The sequence below is a fragment of the Mesoplodon bidens genome (assembly GCF_964165515.1).
Source record: "Mesoplodon bidens genome assembly, chromosome: 7".
NCBI classification, from domain to species: domain Eukaryota; kingdom Metazoa; phylum Chordata; class Mammalia; order Artiodactyla; family Ziphiidae; genus Mesoplodon; species Mesoplodon bidens.
In genome coordinates, this window is record NC_138164.1 from 45,977,608 (window position 1) to 46,001,568 (window position 23,961).

General features: G+C 41.3%; 1 protein-coding gene across 1 annotated transcript in view; it reads right to left on the reverse strand.

Moving 5' to 3' along the window:
* Window positions 1-15,048, reverse strand: part of ZDHHC13 (zDHHC palmitoyltransferase 13) — a 48,909-nt gene extending 33,861 nt beyond the window's left edge. Inside the window, exon 1 of the mRNA XM_081239086.1 lies at window positions 14,953-15,048. Within this exon, the coding sequence (XP_081095212.1) occupies window positions 14,953-14,979 (27 nt within the window). The 5' untranslated portion in view covers window positions 14,980-15,048. The remainder of the gene's footprint in view (window positions 1-14,952) is intronic.
* Window positions 15,049-23,961: the final 8,913 nt, after the last annotated feature.

The following is a 23,961-nucleotide window of genomic DNA, read 5'->3' on the forward strand; positions in this document are numbered from 1 at the left end:
GAATTAATGTCACATTCAATTACATCATGAAGTACTTGGTACTATCAACAATATCTATTAATTAAATGATTATTTTTTCAGTCTTAGAGGTATATCTTACAGAAGATTTTCATTTTAATTCTATCCACTAGGATTAGATGCTTAATAATAGAAAATTCCAAATTATATATTTTGTCATAAAACAAAGGTCATCTGCAAAGGCACCAAAGGATTTTGCTACTTGTAGTAGGTGGAGGGTCATGGGTATTGACAGTAGGCCTCTGCTTCAGGGAGTTGTGGTAGACACACCCTAAGGATACCTCCCAATGAATCAAGTTCTTGAATATGTATAACTGGAGTCCCAGAAGAGGAAGAGGAAATAGTTTTAAATATCTGACTAAACAACAGACAAAAATCTTCCAAATTTGGTGAAAATTATAAACACACAGCTCCTACAAGCTCAACAAACCCAAGCAGAACCAACCTCATAATATTACACCAAGGCATATAATAATCAAATCACTTGAAACCAATGATAAAAAGAGCAGCCGAAGGAAAAAGACATATTATGTTCAAAAAAACAAAGATAAGAATGAATTCAGACTTCTTATCAGTAAGTACCAGCTAGAAGACAAAAGCAAAACAGTTTAAAAAAGCTGAAAGAAAAAACTAAACCTGGAAACACCAACAAAAATATTCTCGAAAAACAGGGGTGAAATATACACTTTTTTCAAAAAAAACAAAAGCTAAGAAAACTGCCAACAGACCTAATGCTACAAGAAATGATACAGGATGTTCTTCAGGCTAAAGGAAAATAATACCAGATGGAAATCTGAACCAACACAAAGGAATAAAGAGTGATAGAACTACATGGGTAAATATGTATAATTATGTGGGTAAACGTAACACACTTTTTTACATTTTTTAATTCCTTGATGATAATAGAGAAACAGAAATATACTGTTATAAGAGATGTTATAATAGTATTTGCAGATAGACAGTGATAAGTTAACGTGTATAATGTTAACCCAAGAGCAATCTCTAAACAAATAAAACAAAGTCATATAATAAGCCAATAGCAGAGATAAAATAAAACACTTAAAAGACACTCAATTAATATTTTTTTAAATGCAGGAAAAGTAGGGGAAAAATGAACAAAAACAGAGAAGGAAAAAACATACAAGATAATATATTTATACTTAACTATATTGATAATCACATTAAGTACAAATGGTCTAAAGAAAACCAAATGAAAGACAGAGTTTGTTAGATTGGATTTTTTTTTAAAAAACAACAAAAAACTACATATTGTCTATAAGAAACCTACTTTAAATATAAAAACATACATAAGTTAAAAGTAAAAGGACAGAAAAATATATACCATGCATGAAGGAATACTAAGCATAAGGAATGTAGTGGTTATATTAGTATAAGACAAAGTAGACATCCGCACAAGAAATATTACCAGAGATGAGGAGGGATACTGCAAAATATTAAAGAAGCCAATTTATTAAGAAGCATAACAGGGACTTCCTGGTGGTCCAGTGGCAAAGAATCTGCCTTCCAATTAAGGGGACATGGGTTCGATCCCTGGTCAGGAAACTAAAATCCCACATGCCGCGGGGCAACTAAGCCCACACACCACAACTACTGAGCTCACGCATCTCAAAGACAGAGCCCACATGCCACGAACTACAGAGCCCACGTGCTCTGGAGCCACAACTAAAGAGAAAACCTGCACGCCACAACTAGAGAGAAGCCCACATGCCGCAATGAAGATCCTGCATGCCACAACTAAGACCTGATGCAGCCAGAAAAATAAAGAAAATAAATAAATAAATTTTTAAGTGACTTAAGGAAAAAAAGACATAACAATCTTAAATACATATACACCCAAAAGGAACTTTAAAATTAATGAAGCAAAAAAGAAAGATTCACAATTAAAGGTGAATATTTTAATACTTCTTTCAGCAACTGATGGAATGAGTTAACAGAAAACCATACTGTATAGAGAAGAGGAGAGAAATCAGAAAAGGATAGAGAACACTTAACACTATCCACCAACTGGATCCAGCTGACATTTTCATAAAATTACATCCAACAACAGAAAAGATATTTGTTTCAAGTACACATTTAACACTCAGCAAGACAGATAATACACTGGGCCATAAAACAACTCTCAACAAACTTAAATGGGTTGAATTCATACAGAGTATGTTCTCTGACCACAATTGGAAGTAAATTAAAAATCAAGAGATTAGTACAATCAACTATATGCCAATAAAATGGACCACCTGGAAGAATTGGACAAATTCTTAGAAAAGTAAAACCCTCCAAGACTGAACCAGGAAAAAAATAGAAAATATGAACAGGCCAATCACAAGCACTGACATTGAAACTGTGAATAGATATCTTCCAACAAACAAAAGCCCAGGACCAGATGGCTTCACAGGTGAATTCTATCAAAGAGCAGAGCTAACACCTATCCTTCTCAAACTCTTCCAAAATGTAGTGGAGGGAGGAACACTCCCAAACTCATTCTACGAGGCCACCATCACCCTCATACCAAAACCAGACAAATATGTCACAAAAAAAGAAAACTACAGGCCAATATTACTGATGAACATAGACGTAAACATCCTCAACAAAATACTAGCAAACAGAATCCAGCAGCACATTAAGAGCATCATACACCATGATCAAGTGGGGTTTAACCCAGCAATGCAAGGATTCTTCAATATACACAAATCAATCAATGTGATACACCATATTAACAAACTGAAGGAGAAAAACCATATGATCATCTCAATAGATGCAGAAAAAGGTTTTGACAAAATTCAACACCCATTTATGATAAAAACTCTCCAGAAAGTAGGCGTAGAGGGAACCTACATCAACCTAATAAAGGCCACATATGACAAACCCACAGCCAACATCATTCTCAATGGTGAAAAACTGAAACCATTTCCTCTAAGATCAGGAACAAGTCAAAGTTGCCCACTCTCACCACTAGTATTCAAAATAGTTTTTGCAAGTTTTAGCAATGGCAATCAGAGAAGAAAAAGAAATAAAAGTAAACCAAATTGGAAAAGAAGTAAAACTGTCACTGTTTGCAGATGACATGATACTATACATAGAGAATCCTAAAGATGCTATCAGAAAACTACTAGAGCTATTCAATGAACCTGGTAAAGTAGCAGGATACAAAAGTAATGCACAGAAATCTCTTGCATTCCTATACACTAAGGACAAAAAATCTGAAAGAGAAATTAAAGAAACACTCCCATTTACCACTGCAACAAAAAGAATAAAATACCTAGGAATAAACCTACCTAAGGAGACAAAAGACCTGTCTGCAGGAAACTATGAGACACTGATGAAAGAAATTAAAGATGATACCAACAGATGGAGATATATACCATGTTCTTGGATTGGAAGAATCAACATTGTGAAAATGACTATACTCCCCAAAGCAATCTACAGATTCAATGCAATCCCTATCAAACTACCACTGGCATTTTTCACAGAACTAGAGCAAAAAATTTCACAATTTGTATGGAAACACAAAAGACCCCGAATAGCCAAAGCAATCTTGAGAACAAAAAACGGAGCTGGAGGAATCAGGCTCCCTGACTTCAGACTACACTACAAAGCTACAGTAACCAAGACAGTATGGTACTGGCACAAAAATAGAAATATAGATCAATGGAACAGGATAGAAAGCCCAGAGATAAACCCACACACATATGGTCACCTTATCTTTGATAAAGGAGGCAAGAATATAAAATGGAGAAAAGACAGCCTCTTCAATAAGTGGTGCTGGGAAAACTGGACAGCTACATGTAAAAGAATGAAATTAGAACACTTCCTAACACCATACACAAAAATAAACTCAAAATGGATTAAAGACCTAAATGTAAGGCCAGACACTATAAAACTCTTAGAGGAAAACATAGGCAGAACACTCTATGACATAAATCACAGCAAGATCCTTTTTGACCCACCTCCTAAAGAAATGGAAGTAAAAACAAAAATTAAAAAATGGGACCTAATGAAACATAAAAGCTTTTGCATAGCAAAGGAGACCATAAACAAGATGAAAAGGCAACCCTCAGAATGGGAGAAAATATCTGCAAACAAAGCAACTGACAAAGGATAAATCTCCAAAATATACAAGCAGCTCATGCAGCTCAATATCAAAAAAACAAAAAACCCAATCCAAAAATGGGCAGATCTAAATAGACATTTCTCCAAAGAAGACAGACAGATTGCCAACAAACACACGAAAGGATGCTCAACATTACAAATCATTAGAGAAATGCAAAGCAAAACCACAATGAGGTATCACCTCACACTGGTCAGAATGGCCATCATCAAAAAATCTACAAACAATAAATGCTGAAGAGGGTGTGGAGCAAAGGGACCCCTCTTGCACTGTTGGTGGGAATGTAAATTGTCCTCCCTATGGAGAACAATATGGAGGTTCCTTAAAAAACTAAAAATAGAACTACCATACTGACACAGCAACCCCACTACTGGGCATATACCCTGAGAAAACCATAATTCAAAAAGAGTCACGTACCACAATGTTCACTGCAGCTCTATTTACAATAGCCAGGACATGGATGCAACCTAAGTGTCCATCGACAGATGAATGGATAAAGAAGATGTGGCACATATATACAATGGAATATTACTCAGCCATAAAAAGAAATGAAATTGAGTTATTTGTAGTGAGGCAGATGGACCTAGCGTCTCTCATACAGAGTGAAGTCAGAAAGAGAAAAATAAATACTGTATGCTAACGTATATATATGGAATCTAAAAAAAAAAAAAAAGGTTCTGAAGAACCTAGGGGCAGGACAGGAATAAAGACACAGACATAGAGAATGGACTTGAGGACACGGGTGGGGGAAGTGTAAGCTGGGACGAAGTGAGAGAGTGGCATGGAGATATATACACTACCAAATGTAAAATAGATAGCTAGTGGGAAGCAGCTGCATCGAACAGGGAGATCAGCTCGGTGCTTTGTGACCACCTAGAGGGGTGGGATAGGGAGGGTGGGAGGGTGGTGCAAGAGCAAAGGGATATGGGGATAAATGTATAAATATAGCTGATTCACTTTGTTATACAGCAGAAACTAATACAACATTGTAAAGCAATTATACTCCAATAAAGATGTTTTAAAAAAAATCAATAACCAAAGGATATGTGGAATATTCTCAAATATTTGGAAACAAAACAACATTTTTCTAAATAGAGTGAATTTTTAGCTTTAAATGCTTATAATAGGAAAAAAGAAGAAACTAAAATAAATGATCTAAGCTTTCATCTTAAGGATCTAGAGGAAAAAAAAATTAAATCCCAAGTAGATAGAATGAAGGAAACAATAAAGATAGGGAAATCCATGAAATATAAAAAAGAAAAAAAATGCAGAAAATCACTGAAACCAAAAGCTGGTTCTTTGGAAAGAATAAATCAGTAAAATTGATAAAGCTCTAGTCAGACTGATGAAGAAAAAAGATGTCAATGACAAATAGCAAGTTTAAAAAAGGGGACATCATTATAAGATTCTGCAAACATTAAAAGGGTAATAAGGGGCTTCTGTGAACATCTTTATGCCACTAAATTCAACAACCTAGGTGTAATGCATAAAATATCTCGAAAGACACAAGTTATCAAAATGGACTTAAAAAGAAATGAGTAGCACTCTATCTATTAAAGAAATTGAGTTCATAATTTTAAAACTCCCCATTATACAAAACAAAACAACTCCAGGCCCACATGACTTTTAACTGGCAAAGTCTATGAAAACACTCAAGGAAGAAATGATACCAACTCCTTCAGAATACAGAGGGACTGCTTCCCAGCTCATTTTAGGAGGCAGCATTATCCTGATACTAAAACCAACAGACACAAGCAGTAAAGAAAACTATAGACTCAGTATCCTTCATGAACACAGATGAAAAGATCCTAAATGAAATATTAGCAAAACTGTATTCAGTAATATATAAAAAGGATAATATACATTACAACCGAGCAAAACATTTCAAAAGAAATCAGTGCTATTCACCATATTAACAAAATAAATATACTCATTTCAGTAGAATAAGCATTTGACAGAATTCAACACCCATGCATGATAAAAACTCTTAGTACACTAGGGAAAGAAGGGAACTTCCTCAACCTAACAGGAGCATTTTTAAAAAATCTACAGCTACCATACAGTCAACGGTAAAAGACTGAATGCTTTAACTCTAAAGACTGAAACAAAGCAAGGATGCCCACTATCACCACTCCTAATCAACAATGTACTGAAGTCCTAGACACAATAATAGAGTAAGGGAAAGAAAAATGCATACAGATTAGAAAAGCAAAAAAATCCACCTTTATTTGCAGACAGCATGATCCTATACACAGAAAATCCTCAAGAATCTTTTTTAAAATTTACAATAGCATCAAAAATATAAAACACTTAAGATTTTATACTGTATCCAGCATTTTTAGTTGCATTTAAGGTGGAGGTTCACATCAAATATCTAGCAAATCATTCCTAGAGATCAAAACTGGCTTACTACTTTATAATCCCATCTTGTTCTTTACCATAAAGTTGTTACCTGGCTTTTATCCACCTTATTCACCACAACTGTCTCTCTGACCAAGTTTTCATTGTTTAAAAAAAATTCTCAAAGGATGAATACACATTAAGAATAGAAAATTGAAGATACTTGAAATGATGTGCCTACATCAATTCTCCAGGAATTCCAAAAAAGATTCAACAAATAATAGTTTTACTGAAGTAAGTCCATAATCCCTCAACAGGTTACTCTGAAGGAGCAAATCCCTTTGTTCTAAGTTACCTTACAGTTAAATTGACTTTTTGGTACATAGTTCTGTGAATTGTAACCACTACCAAAATCAGGATCCAGAACAGTTCCAACACCTCAAAAAACTCCCTCAGGATATTCCTTTTTAGCCACACCCTCCCCCTACCTCAACTCCCGGCAACCACAGACATGTCCTTCATCACTAGTTTTATCTTTCCCAGAATGTCATACAATGGAATTAGACGGCATATAATCTTCTAAGACTGGCCTCTTTCACTCAGCATAATGCTGTATGTTATTAATAGTTCCTTCCTTGCTATAAAGTATTCCACTATATGAATGTATCACCGTTTATTCATTCAAACAACTCACGTGGGTTGTTTCCAGCTTTTGGCAATTATAAATGGAGCTGTATAAACATTCATTTTGTGTGAACATATGTTCTTGCTTCTCTAAGAGCGAGATTGCTTGGCCCTCTGGTAAGGAGATGTTAAGTTTATAAGAAATTGCTAAACTGTTTTCCAGAGTAGCTGTACCACTTTGCATTGCCATTAGCAACGTACGAGAGCTCCAATTGCTCTGCATCCTCTCTGGTACTTCATACTGTCAGTATAATAGATGTGTAGTAGTGTCTCATCATGGTCTCAATTTGCATATCCCTAATGGCTAATGGGGCTGAGTGCCATTTCATGTGCTGTTTGCTATCTGTATATCTTCTTTGGTGAGTTGTCTAAGTCTTTTTACCCATTTTTAATGGGGCTATTTATTTTCTTACTGCCAAGTTTTGAGAGTTCCTTATATTACACATGCTAGACCTAAGTCCTTTGTCAGATATGTGATTTGTAAATATGTTCTCCCAGTCTGTAGCTTATCCTCCCATTTCTTACGTCTCTTTCATAGAACAAAAATTTTTAATTTTGATGAAGTATAATGTATCGATTTTTTTCTTTTATGGATCATGCTTCAGGTGTCACTTCTAAGAACAACTGTCTTGGGACTACAACTCCTCTGTTCAGAGAGGAAGTCCTCCTGCCTCAGAGTTTCAGTGCCTGTGCTGCCAGGAGACCGCTTTCCTGCTCCTTGAACCTGAACTAGAGGGCTTCTCCAGAAGTACTCTCCCTCTGCAGGGATGCTCACTTCCAGGGTTCAAGTCCAGGGAGAGGGTGGTGGAAGAGAGGAAGGGACCCAGATGGGAAAAAGGTAAATTAGTTCCTGGATCAGTGGTTTTTTGAATTCTGGTCTTTTCCCCCACCCTACCTGCTAAAATTTTCTTTTGGGAATCCTTAAATAGCTTTCTATCTAGTGCATTCGGTGGGACAGACAGGGTGGAGTGTGCTTTACTCCATCTTACCCAGAGCTAGAACCACAATGCTTTTTTGAATACATAAGTTCCGATTTATCTGGCAAATTCATCCTCACTGCATGACACTCTTATTTTACACACACACACACACACACACACACACACACAGCTAAATAATAAACATATAGGTAGTTAGATTAAAACATAAATAAGAACATTACTTTTCACCATATCACAGTAATTATAATTACATCTAACTGGAAGAAGACAAGGGGTCAAGGAAAGAGCTGAATATACTATACTCAGAATTTCTGCAGCATCAATAAACAGCAGATATAGCTAAAATTGACAGAGAAATCAGTCTGCTTTTCATATAAAACTTGGACTTTTTAAATTATAAAATTTTAAAACTTTCAGTGTAAAACACGAGCAATACCAAAGTGAATAAAGAGTTGATAATCTGGACCCTTTCCCTTCCAGTCTTGTACCAACAGAGATACTATTATTAACAGTTTGGTGTATCCTTCCTCACTATGTGTATATACTTTAACATATATAATATTATACAGGATACATAGGTTTTTATCATTTTCTTCTTATATTTAACAAAATTTATTTCCAAACATGGGATCCAATTATATAATTATTCATCAACTTGCCTGTCTCACCTAACAATATATCATGTACAGCGCTGCAGGTCAGTAACAAGTAATAGTTGAATATTATTCCACTGTATAGATCTAGCATAATTTATTCAACCATTTCCCTAGTGTTAGACATGCAGGTTGATTTCAGCATTCACTCTCTAAACAACCCTATAATTAACATCCTGTACATTCTATAACACTGATTCCCCAACATAGGACTGCTGGGTTAAAAAATATGTGTATTTTAAACATAAACAGACACTGACCTTCCCTAATTCACACTCCCAACAGGCAAGTGTTTTTCCCTACAAACCTCCTAACTGAATATTATCAATCTTTTTACAATCTTGCCAATCTGATGGCTAAAAAAATGGCATATTGTTTTGCATTTGCATGCCCCTAGTTGCTAATGAATCTGAGTTTGACTGTTTGTTCTTTATTGGCTCTCATACTTTCTCTTTTGTGGGTTGCCTTTTCATAGTCTACTGTTTTTCTAGTGGATTATGTATCAGTTTCCATTTATGTATTAGGAAGATCAAGCCTTTGTTTATATACAGATTTTTCATCACAAATAAATGTCACATATTATACAGATACAAATTTATTGCTTCTCATTATGCCTTAAGGCATTAAGGACATCAGCTTCATTTTTCATGCAGAAAGTTGAGGTGGATTACACACTTCAATGTAAGGAGCATTTATTTATTAAAAGCATTTATTTATTCAGCAATTAATTACTGTGCATTTATGATGTGCAAAGCATTATGCTAGGAACACAGAAGATGTGGGTACGTATCCTCCAGGAGTTTAAGTCTAATTGGGCAGCTAAGTCAGAGACAAAGAGAGTAAAGTGATAATGGAAGCAATATGCGATTAAATGGCAAAAATGGGTGACAAAGACTAGAGAACAAGAGGTACCTTCTGTTCACGTCATCATTTTTTGTCCAAATCCAGATCAGAGTAAAACCTAAAAATTGTTATATAAACTCAAAGCCTGTTTTCAAAGTCACTGGTCTCCAAAGAGAGGCAAGTGCACTCAAGGCCAAACACTCAGTGACTCATTAGGTAACGGAAGAAAATGTTAAAGCTGTTATAATGAGTTTTTCTTTTTTAAAAAAAAAGAAGAGGAGGGGAACCCACAAAAATTTATACATTTGGCTTCTTTAAGATTTATGAACTCTGGGGGCTTCCCTGGTGTCGCAGTGGTTAAGAATCCGCCTGCCAACGCAGGGGACACAGGTTAGAGTCCTGCTCCGGGAAGATCCCACATGCCGCAGAGCAACTAAGCCCGCGAGCCACAACTACTGAGCCCCCGTGCCACAACTACTGAAGCCCACGCACCTAGAGCCCGAGCTCCGCAACAAGAGAAGCCACCGCAATGAGAAGCCCACGCACCGCAACGAAGAGTAGCCCCTGCTCGCCGCAACTAGAGAAAAGACCACGCAGCAACAAAGATCCAACACAGCCAAAAATAAATAAATTAAATAAATGAATTTATTAAAAAAAAAAGATTTATGAATTCTTAGCCCTGGCAGCCTCACTTAATCTGTATATCAAGTAGGTCACTCCTCATGGTCTGTTTACAAGGTAACTTGAGAACAGAGTAAAAGTCCACACCCTGAGGGGTTATAGTGGCACCTTCAACATTTTGCAGTATACATCAGGCTAAGTAATTTTCAAGGTATATTATCTCATTTTAACTACTTACTAATTTTAAAGTTACCCCTCCCAAAATGAGCAAGTGGCTTAAGCTGATTACTACTACAAAGAAGCCACAAACTGAAATAATAACGATAGTAAAAGTACAAGAAAACAAGAAAATGGCAGAGCTGACACTTCTCATAGCAGGTGCTCTTTACTGGCCACATAAAGTAGGAACAAAGACAATCTAAGCTGATCTAACAAAAAGCCAGCCTCCCTCCAAAAAAAATTCCAGATGATCAAAAAGGCTGATTTGAAGCAGACTTATACTTACTATCTTTAATTCAAAACCTTACCATGAGTATATACTGAGTTATTCACTCATGAATACAATTTAGAAACACATTGTTAAATCCTACAATAACATGCCCCATGACAATATGAATTTAGAGACTGGCTCCTTTCCCCAGCCCCCAGGTACATCAAACAGAGGGGAGCTGAACTTTTTAAGTCCCAGCCAACCACATGACATGGAATCATCCCCATTAACACATAAGTTAGAGTGATCAATGGCCAACCATGGACGACAAACTGCAGTCAGTGGTACCTGGATGATCTGGACTGCGCAGCTGGAGGCCTGAGCTCCCGGCCAGCTTGCAGTGCACGTGCCACTCATCATTCCCTTAATCTCACAATACATGACATTTTACAAAAATGAACATTTTAAATCCTACTTGTTACACTGAGGTTCTACTCTAGGGGTGCAAGCTCAAAACTGCTTTACTGATAGGAGTACATGATCAAAAAAGCTTAGCGGCCACAGCTCTAAGCGATGTGCTTTGCTCTAGATATCACTCCCTCCCAGAATTCTGCCATAAGAGCTACAGATGAGAAAGGAGATGACCTGCTTTGGGGGAGGTTAACTTCAGAGACAATCGCATAAAAATGTTTAAGGAAAACAACCATACATTCCCATCACAAAGATTAAAGCAAAGTTTGTCATGATACTATATCCTTCTTAGAAATTACTCTCTGGTTATCAAGAAAATGTTTTTCTAAGTACTCTCTAGTTGTTTCATTTTACCATGGTGAAAGGTAAACTCCTTGAGAACAAGGCCCAAGTCTCAGATTTCAGGCGGCTGTATGATGGTGGCTAATCATCTACCCGATTTATGGCTTCAGTTTCTACATTTGTAAAATGAAAGGAGCAGGTCAATATAGCTATAAAGTTCTTTCCAAATCCATGTTGTATGGTTCTAAGAGGAGCTGTTACAGTAGTCATTATTGACATGTGTACTGGTAAAGGCATCACCGCATAAACAAACACCCTTTGTGGCAGTGGAAGCGTAACTGATGTACGGCTGCCTACAATGTTAAGGTAACAGAATAGACCAAGCAAATTCTTAAGACACTAGCAAACTCATAAAGAGTTTTATTAGTGCTTGCTTCACTAATAAAATACCACAGAAGTGATGCTCTGCCAGTTTGCAGGTTCAGGCCTCAGAAACTGGCAGCTTCCTCTTTCTGTCTCTTGAAATGCTCACTCTTGGAACCCAGCTACCATGCTGTCCAGAGGCCCAGGCCACATGTAGGTGTCCCTGCTCAAAGTCAGCATCAATCACCAGACATGTGAGTGAGGGAACCATCAGATGATACCAGCCCCAGCTAGCAAGTCATCCCAGGTGACAAGTCTTTCCAGCAGAGGCTCCGGACATGGTGGAGCAGAAACAAACCATCCCTGCTTTGCCCTGGCCAAAGTCCTGACGCACAGTCCATGAGCATGACAATGGCTGGTTTACACCACTATGATTTGGGATGGTTTGTTACACAGCAATAGATGACCGGAACATACTTAAGATATAAGAGATACTTCTCACGTGGAGATATCTTAAATCCAATTATATTTTCTAAATAGTAAATAAGTACTGTTAAAGTTAATTAATTTAAGAGAAAACAAAGATCTAGAAAACCATATTTAAACTCTGATGAGGGTCAAAATCCTGACAGATTATCAAATAAAACAAAGAGAGAGGGCTTCCCTGGTGGCGCAGTGGTCGAGAGTCCGCCTGCCGATGCAGGGGACACGGGTTCGTGCCCCGGTCCGGGAAGATCCCACATGCCGCGGAGCGGCTGGGCCCGTGAGCCATGGCCGCTGAGCCTGCGCGTCCGGAGCTTATGCTCCGCAACGGGAGAGGCCACAGCAGTGAGAAGCCCGCATACCGCAAAAAAAAACCAAACAAAAATAACCAACAACAACAAAGAGAGAAACAGAGATCTGACATATAGCCATTAAAATTTCTCATGGCACTAACAGAAGCATTCTGTACTAAGTATCCAAGTTCATTCTCTGGACAATTATTTACAGAGTATGTTAATGGTATTAAATGCCGAGAAGAAATATAAAGGAAGGAAGGAGGTTAAGGAATGTTGCTGGTAGTGGTGATGATGGGGAGGGCCTACCACATTGAGGTGACGATTGTGTCAAGACCTTACAAAGGTGGGCGGGGGGGAAGCCATGTGGTTATATGAAGAAAGAGTCCTCCAGATAGAGAAAATACTAAGTGCAAAGGCCTTGGGGCCAGCATAGCTGTGGTTGATTGAGCAAGCAAGTAGTAAAAAATGCGGTCATAGAGGAAACTGGGGGCCAGAGAGTACAGGCAAATTTTGGCAAAAACCTATCAGCTGGAATCAGGGGAACCAAATTCAACCAGAGCAGGAATGTTTTTATCTGTTTTGTTCATTGATTTATCTCCAGCACCTATAACAGTGCTTAACACCTGGTAGAACGAATGAAGTCTTGGCTCTCTCAGCAGCTATTTGACTTTTAACAACTGACTCCAATTTTTTTTTTTTTTTTTTTTTAATGGCCACATCACACAGCTTGCAGGATCTTAGTTCCCCGACCAGGGATTGAACCCGGGCCACAGCAGTGAAAGCACTGAGTCCTAACCACTGGACCACCAGGGAACTCCATGACTCCAATTTTTTGAACCTCAATTCTAATCTCTAAAACTGGAATAATAATCCCTCCCCACCTCACAGGGTCACAGTGAGGAATAACAATAGGGAAGTATTTTGCAAACTGTAGAGCATCTTATATAGGTAAAATCTTTTGCTATTATTGAAAAAGTTAATACCAATAATTATTAACAAAAACAATGATCTCTCTACCTTGGCCCATTTAATTGCAACCCCTGAATCATTCTCTTCCTCCATCTGGCAGGGAATTCGGGCAGGGCAATCTGCCCTGCAGAACAAGGTAATGAACTTTAAGCACTTGAAGGCTTTTGTAAATGAGTGGCAGTAATTAAGGTATGATCATTACTGCTATCAACTATTCCCTGAAACTCTGAGGGGGAAAAAAACAAACAACAAATGAGACAGAGTTTCCATGTGAAGATTCTACACCCTTTCGTAATATATGGTCTGCTTGCAAACCTTTTTTATTCTATCAAAATGCCAGAACACCTGACAGCTTCCCCACCTGTCTTGTTCCTCACTTAAACCTACATCAGATTGCTGAAAGCAGGAAGGGAAAGGGGGAGCACGAGGAACACTCTCAAGATGCGAAAGACTTTTTTTTAGAGGCCAACTAACCCAATCATCTCAAACTGCTTGAATCCCACTAGGGACAGAAAATCTACTACCTAATTCACTCCAGCTGCTGGAGAGAGCTTCAGTTTTCTCATCTGTAGATAGGGATTATATCACCTTCTTAAGGATGCTTCAATTCTGGAATTAAATAATGCATATAAAAGCACTTGGCATATGCTAAGAACTCACTAAACATTGGCTGAATCTGAATATTTTTCATGTATTCAACAAAAATTAAGTAAACAGCTATAATATGCCAGTCAGGACCATAAGCAAAAAGGACAAAAATCTAGTTTTCTTGGAGCTAACATATATCTCCTGTAACTTTCCCCATTGGCCCCTTCTGTTTTCTGAAACTACATCTGGCTTCTAGTACGACCTCCTCCACAGAACAGAGTCCTTTGGGATTTTGCAGATAGCTATCACGTACCTCCCTTTCCAGCACACCCCGCCTTTCTCCAGCCTAAACAAACAGCCTCAAATCTTTCAAAGAGTAAGCAAGGATGTGGGAACGAGAGCTAAAACATGGCTGGGAGGAGCGAAGGCGGGTTCCCAGACGCCCTGGCCGAAAAAGAAATGAATAGAACCTCACAGACTCCAGACCAATGTCAAAACGGGCTGGTCCAACTCAGGTGTGTCACCTGACACCTCTCCCAGGAACGCCACCCTCCCCTCCCAGGGCCCGCAGCGGTCCCTGCCGGGCACGGGGCGCCCCGGACCGCAGGTGGATGCTGGAGGGCCGGTATGGCACTCATCCCTGTCCTCGCCTTTTCTTCCCGGTCGCCTCGGAGAGAATTCCCTGCATCATTCTCGGTGTTTCCAGGCTTCCTCCTCCCCGGCCCCAGCCCCTCTGCCCCCGGAGGCCCCTCTGGGAGCTACCTAACACCCATGCCCTCCCTCTCTCCACAGCCGCGGCCGCCCTCCGAGCCCCCGGGACAGCCTACGCCCCAACCGCACTCACCTGCGAGCCCAGTCCCGGCCCCTCCATCTCCGCAGAGGCGGTAGCGACTCGGCAAAGTGGCGGCAGTTGCCCGCTGGCCAGCCTGTCTCGAGCCGCCTCCACTCTCACTTCCTGCTCATGGCCCCGCCTCCACCGCGGCTGCCGCTCGAGCCCTGAGCCGTCAATCGGCATCGAGAGAGCCAATCCCTGCCTTCTCCTCGGCTGGGGGCGGGACTTTCGCGCCCCCAGGGAGGCTAGCGGGGAGTAGCCAGTCGGAGGCTCAGTTCCCGACCCACCCACGCCGGGCGCTAACAGTCCCTGGCCGAGACTGTGCACTGCTCGCCCAGGTGGGCCCACCGGTCCGCATGGTTCATCCTGCCCCTCGTACAGGTCCAGGATCGGGCTGTTATTCCAACATCAACCACCATCTAGCGAGTGCAAATCCGGACTTGGCTGCGTAATAGCTAGATGACCTTGTGAAAGTCTCTTACTTTACCTCAATTTTCCTCATCTGTGAAATGGAGAAAATAAGGGTACCTACTTCACAGAATTGTCAGAAGGATTAAATGAGAAAAAGCATGTAAAGCCCCTTAGCCAATGTTTGACATAAGAAGGAATCAATAAATGTTAACTATTAAAACATTTGCCACTCTCTGTTCCTGTGATCTTGGGCAAGTCCCTTTCACCATCTGGGGTTCTGTTTCCTCACACAAAACAGAAAATATATGAGTTCCACCGCTCAGACTAGAGGAGGATTGGGCAAGAGCCCCCCACCTGCACTCTCCACGCCGTTTTTTGGGCTGCCCTGAAAAAGGTGGCATCTAAGTTCTGTTCAGCTTGAAGGACAGCTATGAAGCTAGGAGAAAGCTTGGTTCCTGCCCTTGGGGAGTCCAGTGGGCCAATGGGGCTCTCCTACCTCAGCCCCCAGAAAATACTGGAGCTTTTTCTAGCCCACCATTTAATACAGTCTTTGCAATTATTCCTTAATGTATCTGTTGCCAAAGCAAACCTTTGGAAGTTAAATTGGAAAAGAATTGAAAACATTATGACTCCCTTATTCTATTAAAATAGTTCTAAATCATAAAATAAATGTCTAGAAATTGAACAAAGTGCTGTTTTTTCCTATGGTAAATACTTCAATACAATATAATTGTAAATTTTTATTGTTGTTATTATTATTATTATAGTACCCCTGCCTATTGGGCACACCCAGCCCTGAGTTGCCCCAAAAGCCCTACGCCTTCAAGGGTGGGACCTTATTGTATCTACCTGTGAACTTCTAGTGCCTGGCACAGCACTGGGACATAAAAAAAATGCTACAATTTTACTGAGCGGATGCGCAGATGGATAGGTGTGTCATCAACTTCTATGATGGAAGGAAGGACAAACTGAGTGACAAATAGAAGTGCAAGCAACTTCCCTCAAGAGCCAGTGGAGCAAGCAATGAATTTGGACAGACAGGATGAGACATCGGGCAAGGCTTCACAGAGGAGAGCCTTTAGGTATGGTCATTTTGCTTAACTAACAAGAGCTCTGTTTATTGATCACTTACTATGTATCGGCACATGTGACAATGTTTTTGAATATATTATGTCTAATCCGTGAGATGGGTGTCATTTTCCCCATCTCCCAGAGGGAAAAACTGTGGTTCAGACAGATTTCATAAACCCCAAGTCACTCAGCTGGTAAGTGGTTGAGAAAGGATTCAAACGAGGCCTCTTACTGCAAAGTGCTTTGGCTGAAGTGGTTTGGTTGTTTCACTTTTAAGGACTGAATTAGAAGATGTTTTTGAACTTCAGGGAGGCTTGAAATCTGCTATTTCAATGTTTCCTCACTGATGTCCTAACATATAAGAAGATCCTGGAACAAATAAATCCTAATGCTCTACTCTTTAGCAAGGCTCCTGCTTCCCTCTGCTTGTTTGTTTTATGCTTCCAGTGAGCCACTTCAGATTGGGATGATTATATCCATAATTTATGGCTATAGGAAAGCAAACCCAGTGAGGCCTCAAAGTGCCATCATTACCTCTCATCTTTGAAAATGCCTCTGGCTTGGCATGTAGACATAACACTGGAGAATAGCCAGATGGGTGAGGGCATGTTCCTGGAGCAGACTGCCTGGGCCTGAATCCCAGCACAAGCACTGAGTTGTCATATGCTCTTGGGCAAGTTGCTCAATCTCTTTGTGTTTCAGTTTCCTCATCTGTAAAAATGGGACAATAGGGACTTCAGTGGTAGCACAGTGGTTAAGAACCCTCCTGCCAATGCAGGGGACACGGGTTCGATCCCTGCTCTGGGCAGATCCCACATGCCGTGGAGCATCTAAGGCCGTGCGCCACAACTACTGAGCCTGCGCTCTAGGGTCCGCAAGCCACCACTACTGAGCTCACGTGCCACAACTACTGAAGCCCGCACTCCTAGAGCCCGTGCTCCGCAACAAGAGAAACCACCGCAGTGAGAAGCCCACGCACCGAAACGAAGAGTAGCCCCTGCTTGCCGCAACTAGAGAAAGCCTGCGCGCAGCAACGAAGACCCAACGTAGCCAAAAATAAATAAAATTAATAAATTTTTAAAAAAATGGGACAATAAATAGTACTTACTTCACAGGGCTGTTGGGAGAACTAAATGAGCTATTGTGTGTAAAGTACTGAGAAGAGTGCGTGGTACATGATAGGCAGTATACGTGGGTTAGCTGTTATCATCATCGTCATCATCCTCATCAGCAGTGGGTGTTGGAGAGAGTACCAAATGGACCAGCTGGATGCTGTCATGTAAAGGGCTTAGGAGAGAGATTCAGCAGACCTGGTTTCTAGTCCAAACTTTACTGTGTGTATTAGTTGGCTTAGGGCTGCCATCACAAAGTACCACAGGCTGGCTGGCTTAAACAACAGAAATTTATTTTCTCACAATTCTAGAGGCCAGAGTCCAAGATCAAGGTGTCAGCAGTGTTGTTTCTTCTAAAGCCTCTGTCCTTGGCTTGCAGACGGCCGTCTTCTCCCTGTGTCTTCACATCGTCTTCCCTCTGTGCATGTTATCTGTGACCTAATCTCCTCTTCTTATAACGACACTAGTCATATGGATTAGGGCCCAAAAGTGACCTCATTCTAACTTTCCTCTTTAAAGACCCTACTTCCAAATTCAGTCACATTCTGAGGTACTAGGTGTTAAGACTTCAGTATATGAATTGGGGGTGAAGGGGCAAAATTCGGCCCTTAACACTGTGTGACCCTGGGCAAATCCCTTCCCCCCACTGTGACAGTTTCCTCATTTGTAAAATGGGCCTGAGAGCAGCAGCGGGAACACTAACCCTAACCTTGATGGTCCCTCTCAGTTTTGATCACGTGATGTCCCCAGCTGAGACTAATCTCTACCTCTCCAATCCCCACAGCACATTTTCGTAATCTCTTTTAGATGACACTATTTCCCTCATTCTGCAAATATATAGAGTTCCTACCACGGACCAAGCACCATTCAGCACTGGGGATTCAATATGGAGCAAGACAAAAACCCTATCCCCTGGCTTCCTGTGGCTTCCTGTCTAGCAGCAAGAGACAGACTTTAATCAAACAGGCTCACAAACACTGACCTCTTAGAGTCAGCCTTGCAGTTCTTGGTAGATCCTCTTTCCTCTACTTGGCCACGGGCTTCTGGCGCACATCCATCTTTACGTCCCTCACCATGCTTTGCACAAGGTCTGGCACGTGGTAAAGCCTAAAAAGAAATGCTGTCCAAACAAATGAACCAGTGAAAGAATACAGCTCGTGATGGTTTACAAAAGGAAATCAAAGGCGGTTCAACTCCATAAATCACTCTAAGAAGTGCTGACTGCACAATGCTTAACAATTCTTAGCTTTGAAAAAAAATTCCACATTAAGGTTTGCTAATCCTCACTGTCACACTATGAGCAGCAACTGACTTCATTCTGACTCAACTTTTGATTCTGGCCTCATTTCTTCCATGGCTCTGGAAAGTACAGGGGCAATTTTTTTGAAACAGGGGCTCATTGTAATCACTTCAGTGTTGGCACCAAAGTGACCCTTTGGAATGTCGACAACAACAACAAAACAACCAGAAAAGCCCACACATTTGTTAGCATAGAGATTCCCACAGATACCAGTTAGGAAACCCCACTGCTCTCTGATACCAAACCAACAGGGCTGGGGTGGGGATGAATGCTTGCTAGGAACATTTCAGGCAACAAATGTTTATTGAGCTCCTAATGTGTGCCAGACACAGCCTAAAACATATAAGTACAGTGGTGAACAGTACAGTCTAGGCTTTTCTGGAGTTCAAGTTTTTGGAGAGGGCAAATACTGATAGAGATAAATAGATTTTTTGAAAAGAAGAAGTAACAATGATAAGTTCTAACAAGGAAAACTGCCAAGGATATAACCCAGGGACCCGCTTTAGCCTGGGAGGATAGGGTAGGGTAGAGGTTCCTTTTCGTAATTCATAAAACTAGCTCAAAAGGACTTTCCCAACTTCCTCTATTTATAAATGGGGAAAAGGAGTCTCAGGGAGGGAAGTGACTTGTCCAAGATCACCCTGCAAGTTAGTGATGAAAGTAGGATTAGGGCAACTCTCCTGACCCGCTCATGGCTATCTCACCAGCCCTCAAACAGCCTCAGCTTTCTAAATACAACCAGTCTCACAGATTTTCAGGGCTGGGGGTTGAGGGACAGGGCAGGGATTGCTTAGAAGTCTTGCTCAGTCTCTTGTCTTCTATCTATGAAAATGCTTCACAGTTAAAAAGTGAAAGTGACTCTCGCTTCATTTTATATACCCATCATCAAGATCTGGTGATGAGATACTCTGAGGACTTCAGTTAATACGGTCTGGGTTAGGAGGATATGGTGCACATCTTATATTTTACTTGCCAAATTAACCGGATTCATATGGGTGTGTGTGTGTGTGTGTGTGTGTGTGTGTGTATGTCTGCATCTCTGTGTGTGAGAGAGAGAGAGGAAGAGAAAGAAGGTGAAGCAGGAAGTATTTTTTGCTGTTTTCTATTTTGAGTTAGTCACCTGATTGCAGTCACACATTTAAATAGCTACTCCTATGGAAAATTTTCTGGTTGTGTCCAAATTGTGAAAGCAACACTCAGAACTGGGTAATATATCTACCTTGACTCTCGTGTGGCAAGAACCCCCCTCTCTGCCTTCTATATCCATCTATCATAGCTCTGTATTTATTGGTTTACATACCCATCTCCCCTAGTCTCTGTGCTCCTAGAAGACATTTAAATATCACTTCCTGGGGAAGACCTTCCTGGACTCCTAGACCAGGTTAGGGTCCCTGGTAAGTGCCCCCATATCATCTGTAATTCTTCTAACGGCATTCATGGAACATTATTGAATTCACACTGTGAACGTCTATCTTCTCTGTGTACCATAAGCAGTTCTGTGAGTATAGAACTTGGCCCTGTCTCAGCCATAGATGCATTCCCAGTACATAGCACAGTACCTGGTCCCTGGGAGCCACTCACTATTCAGTTGTTGAAATGAACAAACAACCCTATATTATTGATTTGTATTTATATCCCTGGCACCTAGCATATTTCCCATCCCAGGCTAAGTGCTCAAAAAATGTAGACTTGAGTTAAAGAATCCCATCTATGGCTCTATACAGTTTGCAAAACACACTTTCTTCTTTTAGACTGAGACTCATAACATCCCTGTGGAGTAAGCAGAGCAGCAATTAACATCCTACTTTATAGACTATGGCTCTGGGAGCTTTAGCAATTGCCCCGGGCATCAGGCTAGAGCCTGTGGAAGAGACCTTACCACTTTGAGCCTCCATGCTCTCATCTGCAAAATGGGACTAGTAATAAAACCTACTCCATAGAGTAGCTGTAGGGATTAAATGAACAAATGTATGTAATGTGCATACAGTAAGTGCTGTATACATGTTGGATGTTACTAGGTACAAAGGCAACTGAGAAAACCTGAGATCTTAGGGAAAACTCATCCAACAATGATCATGACCCAACTCTGGAATATTCCTGACTTTATGGAAAATACGATCAAGATTCCACTGGCCAGTATTCACCCTTTGTTTAAACAAGGACATTGGGTTGTGACATTTGATAGAATTGTTCTTCTCTTTCCTCCACCGCCCTGTCCCGCACACTAAACTATTCATGTGAGTGAGAAAAGTTACATCTCCCTCAGCTCTGCCTTCACTAGAAGACAACACAGTGGTTAAATCTGCTGTTAGCTGCTGCCTGTTGGCTCCAATTATGGCGACAGAGTGGTGTCCATGGTAACCAGCCAAGCTGGCTTGCTGTGGTGCAAGTTGTTGGAGAATATAGAAGAAGGGACCATTGGAGGCTAAACTGGTTGTCATCTCAGTTTTTAAATAAAGAATTTCACACTGTGCTTTGGATAGTTGGTGAATCCAGACAAAATCTGGATTTCCTAAGCAGAAGGCACTGAGTTCATTCCAAGGCCACTGAGTTTCTGATGAATCTGACAAGTAGAGATATGGATTGTTGGCAAGGGCAGTAGTGGGAGGGATGGTAGGAGGACAGAATGCTAAATAAAATGATAGAGTGAAATCCTGCCACTCCCTTGAACCTTCTGTGGCTCCTCATTGCCTGCTGCAAAGTCTTTTGTGGGACTGGAGTTAAACACTGAGTTACTGTCAAGAACCAAGGTAGCCACGGTCACTATTTTCTCTCTCTTGTCTCTGTGCCTCTGGACATCTGTCCTGTTCTCTCTGTAGAACGGGGCCTTCTGCTTTCTCATGGTTCCTGCTTCCCCACAACTTCTGTTTGTGCATGACATTGACTCCAGCCCTGACTCTACAAGATTTTACTGGTCCAGCACCGGCTACCTGCTTCTCACTGTCTCTGTGCCTCTTCGTTTAGAATTTTGAAAAAGAGAGTCCATTTGGTTGTTATTATTCACTGGCTTAGATGGCCTTCGGTCACTTATCTACCCTGACCAGTCAGCTGTGATGGAGTAGCTTGTTTTTACCATGATCACCAAGGGATTTTAGCAAGGACTACAAGTGGGGACAATTCACAGAGAAGGGGACATACACCACCTGAAATTCCATGAATTAGAGATTCCTTTGTCCTTACAAGTAAACACATTCAGTAGGATGTATTAGTTTCCTAGGGCTGCCATAACAAAACGCCAGAGTGGGTGGCTTAATTCTGGAGGCTAGTCCTAAATCAGGACTGGTCCTAATTTAGGACTTTTAGGAAGTCCTAAATCAAGGGGTAGGCAGGGCCATGCTGTCTCTGAAAGTTCTAAGAGAGGATTCTTCCTTGCGTCCTCCTAGCTTCTAGTGGTTGCTGGCAATCCTCATTCCTTGGTTTATGGGCACATCACTCCAGTCTCTGCCTCCTTTGTGGCATTCTCCCTGTGTCTCTCTCTGTGTGTCCAAATGTTCCTCTTCCTATAAAGACAGTCATTGGCTTAGGGCCCACCCTGATCCTGTATGAGCTCATCTTAGCTTGGTTGTATCTGCAAAGACCCCATTTCCAAATAAGGTCATGTTCACAGGTGCCAGGAGTTAGGACTTCAACATATCTTTAGGGGGACACAATTCAACCCACAATAGAGGGTAAGGAAAATAAAGAGAATTAGTCTAATCTCAGTGCACCTGTCTGAGAGGTCCTGAGAAAACAGAAGTTTTGATTTGGGAGTAAGCAGACATGAGCTAGAGGTAATTTTGAGACCAGGCACACTTCCTGGAGGGAGAGGCCAGTTAGGTGGGATAATGAGGTACTTTGGACAACCTGGAGATAGTGAAGGGAACTGGATTCCTGGGTGGTTGGGAAACAAAAGCATCAGGAAATGGGAGAAGATAGACTTTATTTATTTTAAAATGTGGTCCAGGACACACTAAGAAGGGTCACAGAAATCTGGAGCCAACTCCACATAACACCTAGGAGAGTATCTCTTAAATAATAGGCACTCAGGGCATTTTAGTGAGAGAGGAAGAAAGAGAGGAAAGAGAAGGCGGGGGTTGGGTTGGGGGGGCAAAGGGGAAAGAGGAGAAAGATTGGATGTGTTGTGCAAAGTCTCCCACCACCCCCCGGGGCTGGAGGGACTGCCATTGTCCACATGCCACAGCTTTCCAGCTTGGTGCTTCCCTTACTGTATGAAGCTGCCTGCTGACTTGCCCGCCTCTGCCTCCCGTCTGTGACTCTGTGAGCCAAGAGGCTGTATCCTTTCTGTTCACCACTGCATGCCCAAAGCTGGCACAGAGCCCACAAGGCGTGGGCTCACAATTACACTCGATGGTTATAAGCAGGTGAGGGAGTAAAGATTGTCAGGACGAAGTGAGAGAGTGGCATGGACATATATACACTACCAAACATAAAATAGATAGCTAGTGGGAAGCAGCCACATAGCACAGGGAGATCAGCTTGGTGCTTTGTGACCACCTAGAGGGGTGGGATAGGGAGGGTGGGAGAGAGGGAGATGCAAGAGGGAGGAGATATGAGGATATATGTATATGTATAGCTGATTCACTTTGTTATACAGCAGAAGCTAACACACCATTTTAAAGCAATTATACTCCAATAAAGATGTTAAGAAAAACAAAACAAACAAACAAGAAAAGATTGTCAGGAGCCCCAACCCTTAGGACTTATCCTGGGCTGACAAGGTTGGGGGGACCAGAGGAGAAAAGGCTATAAATTGGAGGTTGACCCAGGGCCTAATGGTTCCTAATTTCAGTTAGTCACATGACTCATGTTCACGGTCCACATGCACCCCGCCTCTCGCAGGACCCGTTCAGGAGCAGCGCAGCCACGGTCGCCTTGGCTAAGGGCAGCAGTGGTGAAACCCAGGGCACACGTTCTGACACAGCTGTCTCAGGCCATGCAGGCCGCACACAATGCAACCAGGAAGAGCTCACAGGGCCCGGATAACCCCAGGGTGGGGCGGATCAGAAAGGAGAATCAAGACCCATGACCTGAATCCAGGGCACCAGAGGCCAGGCCTCCAGCTGTGATCAGACCCACCACGGAAGGCCTGAGGCAAGAGCCCTATCTCCCCCTGGCCCAGCTTCCTCC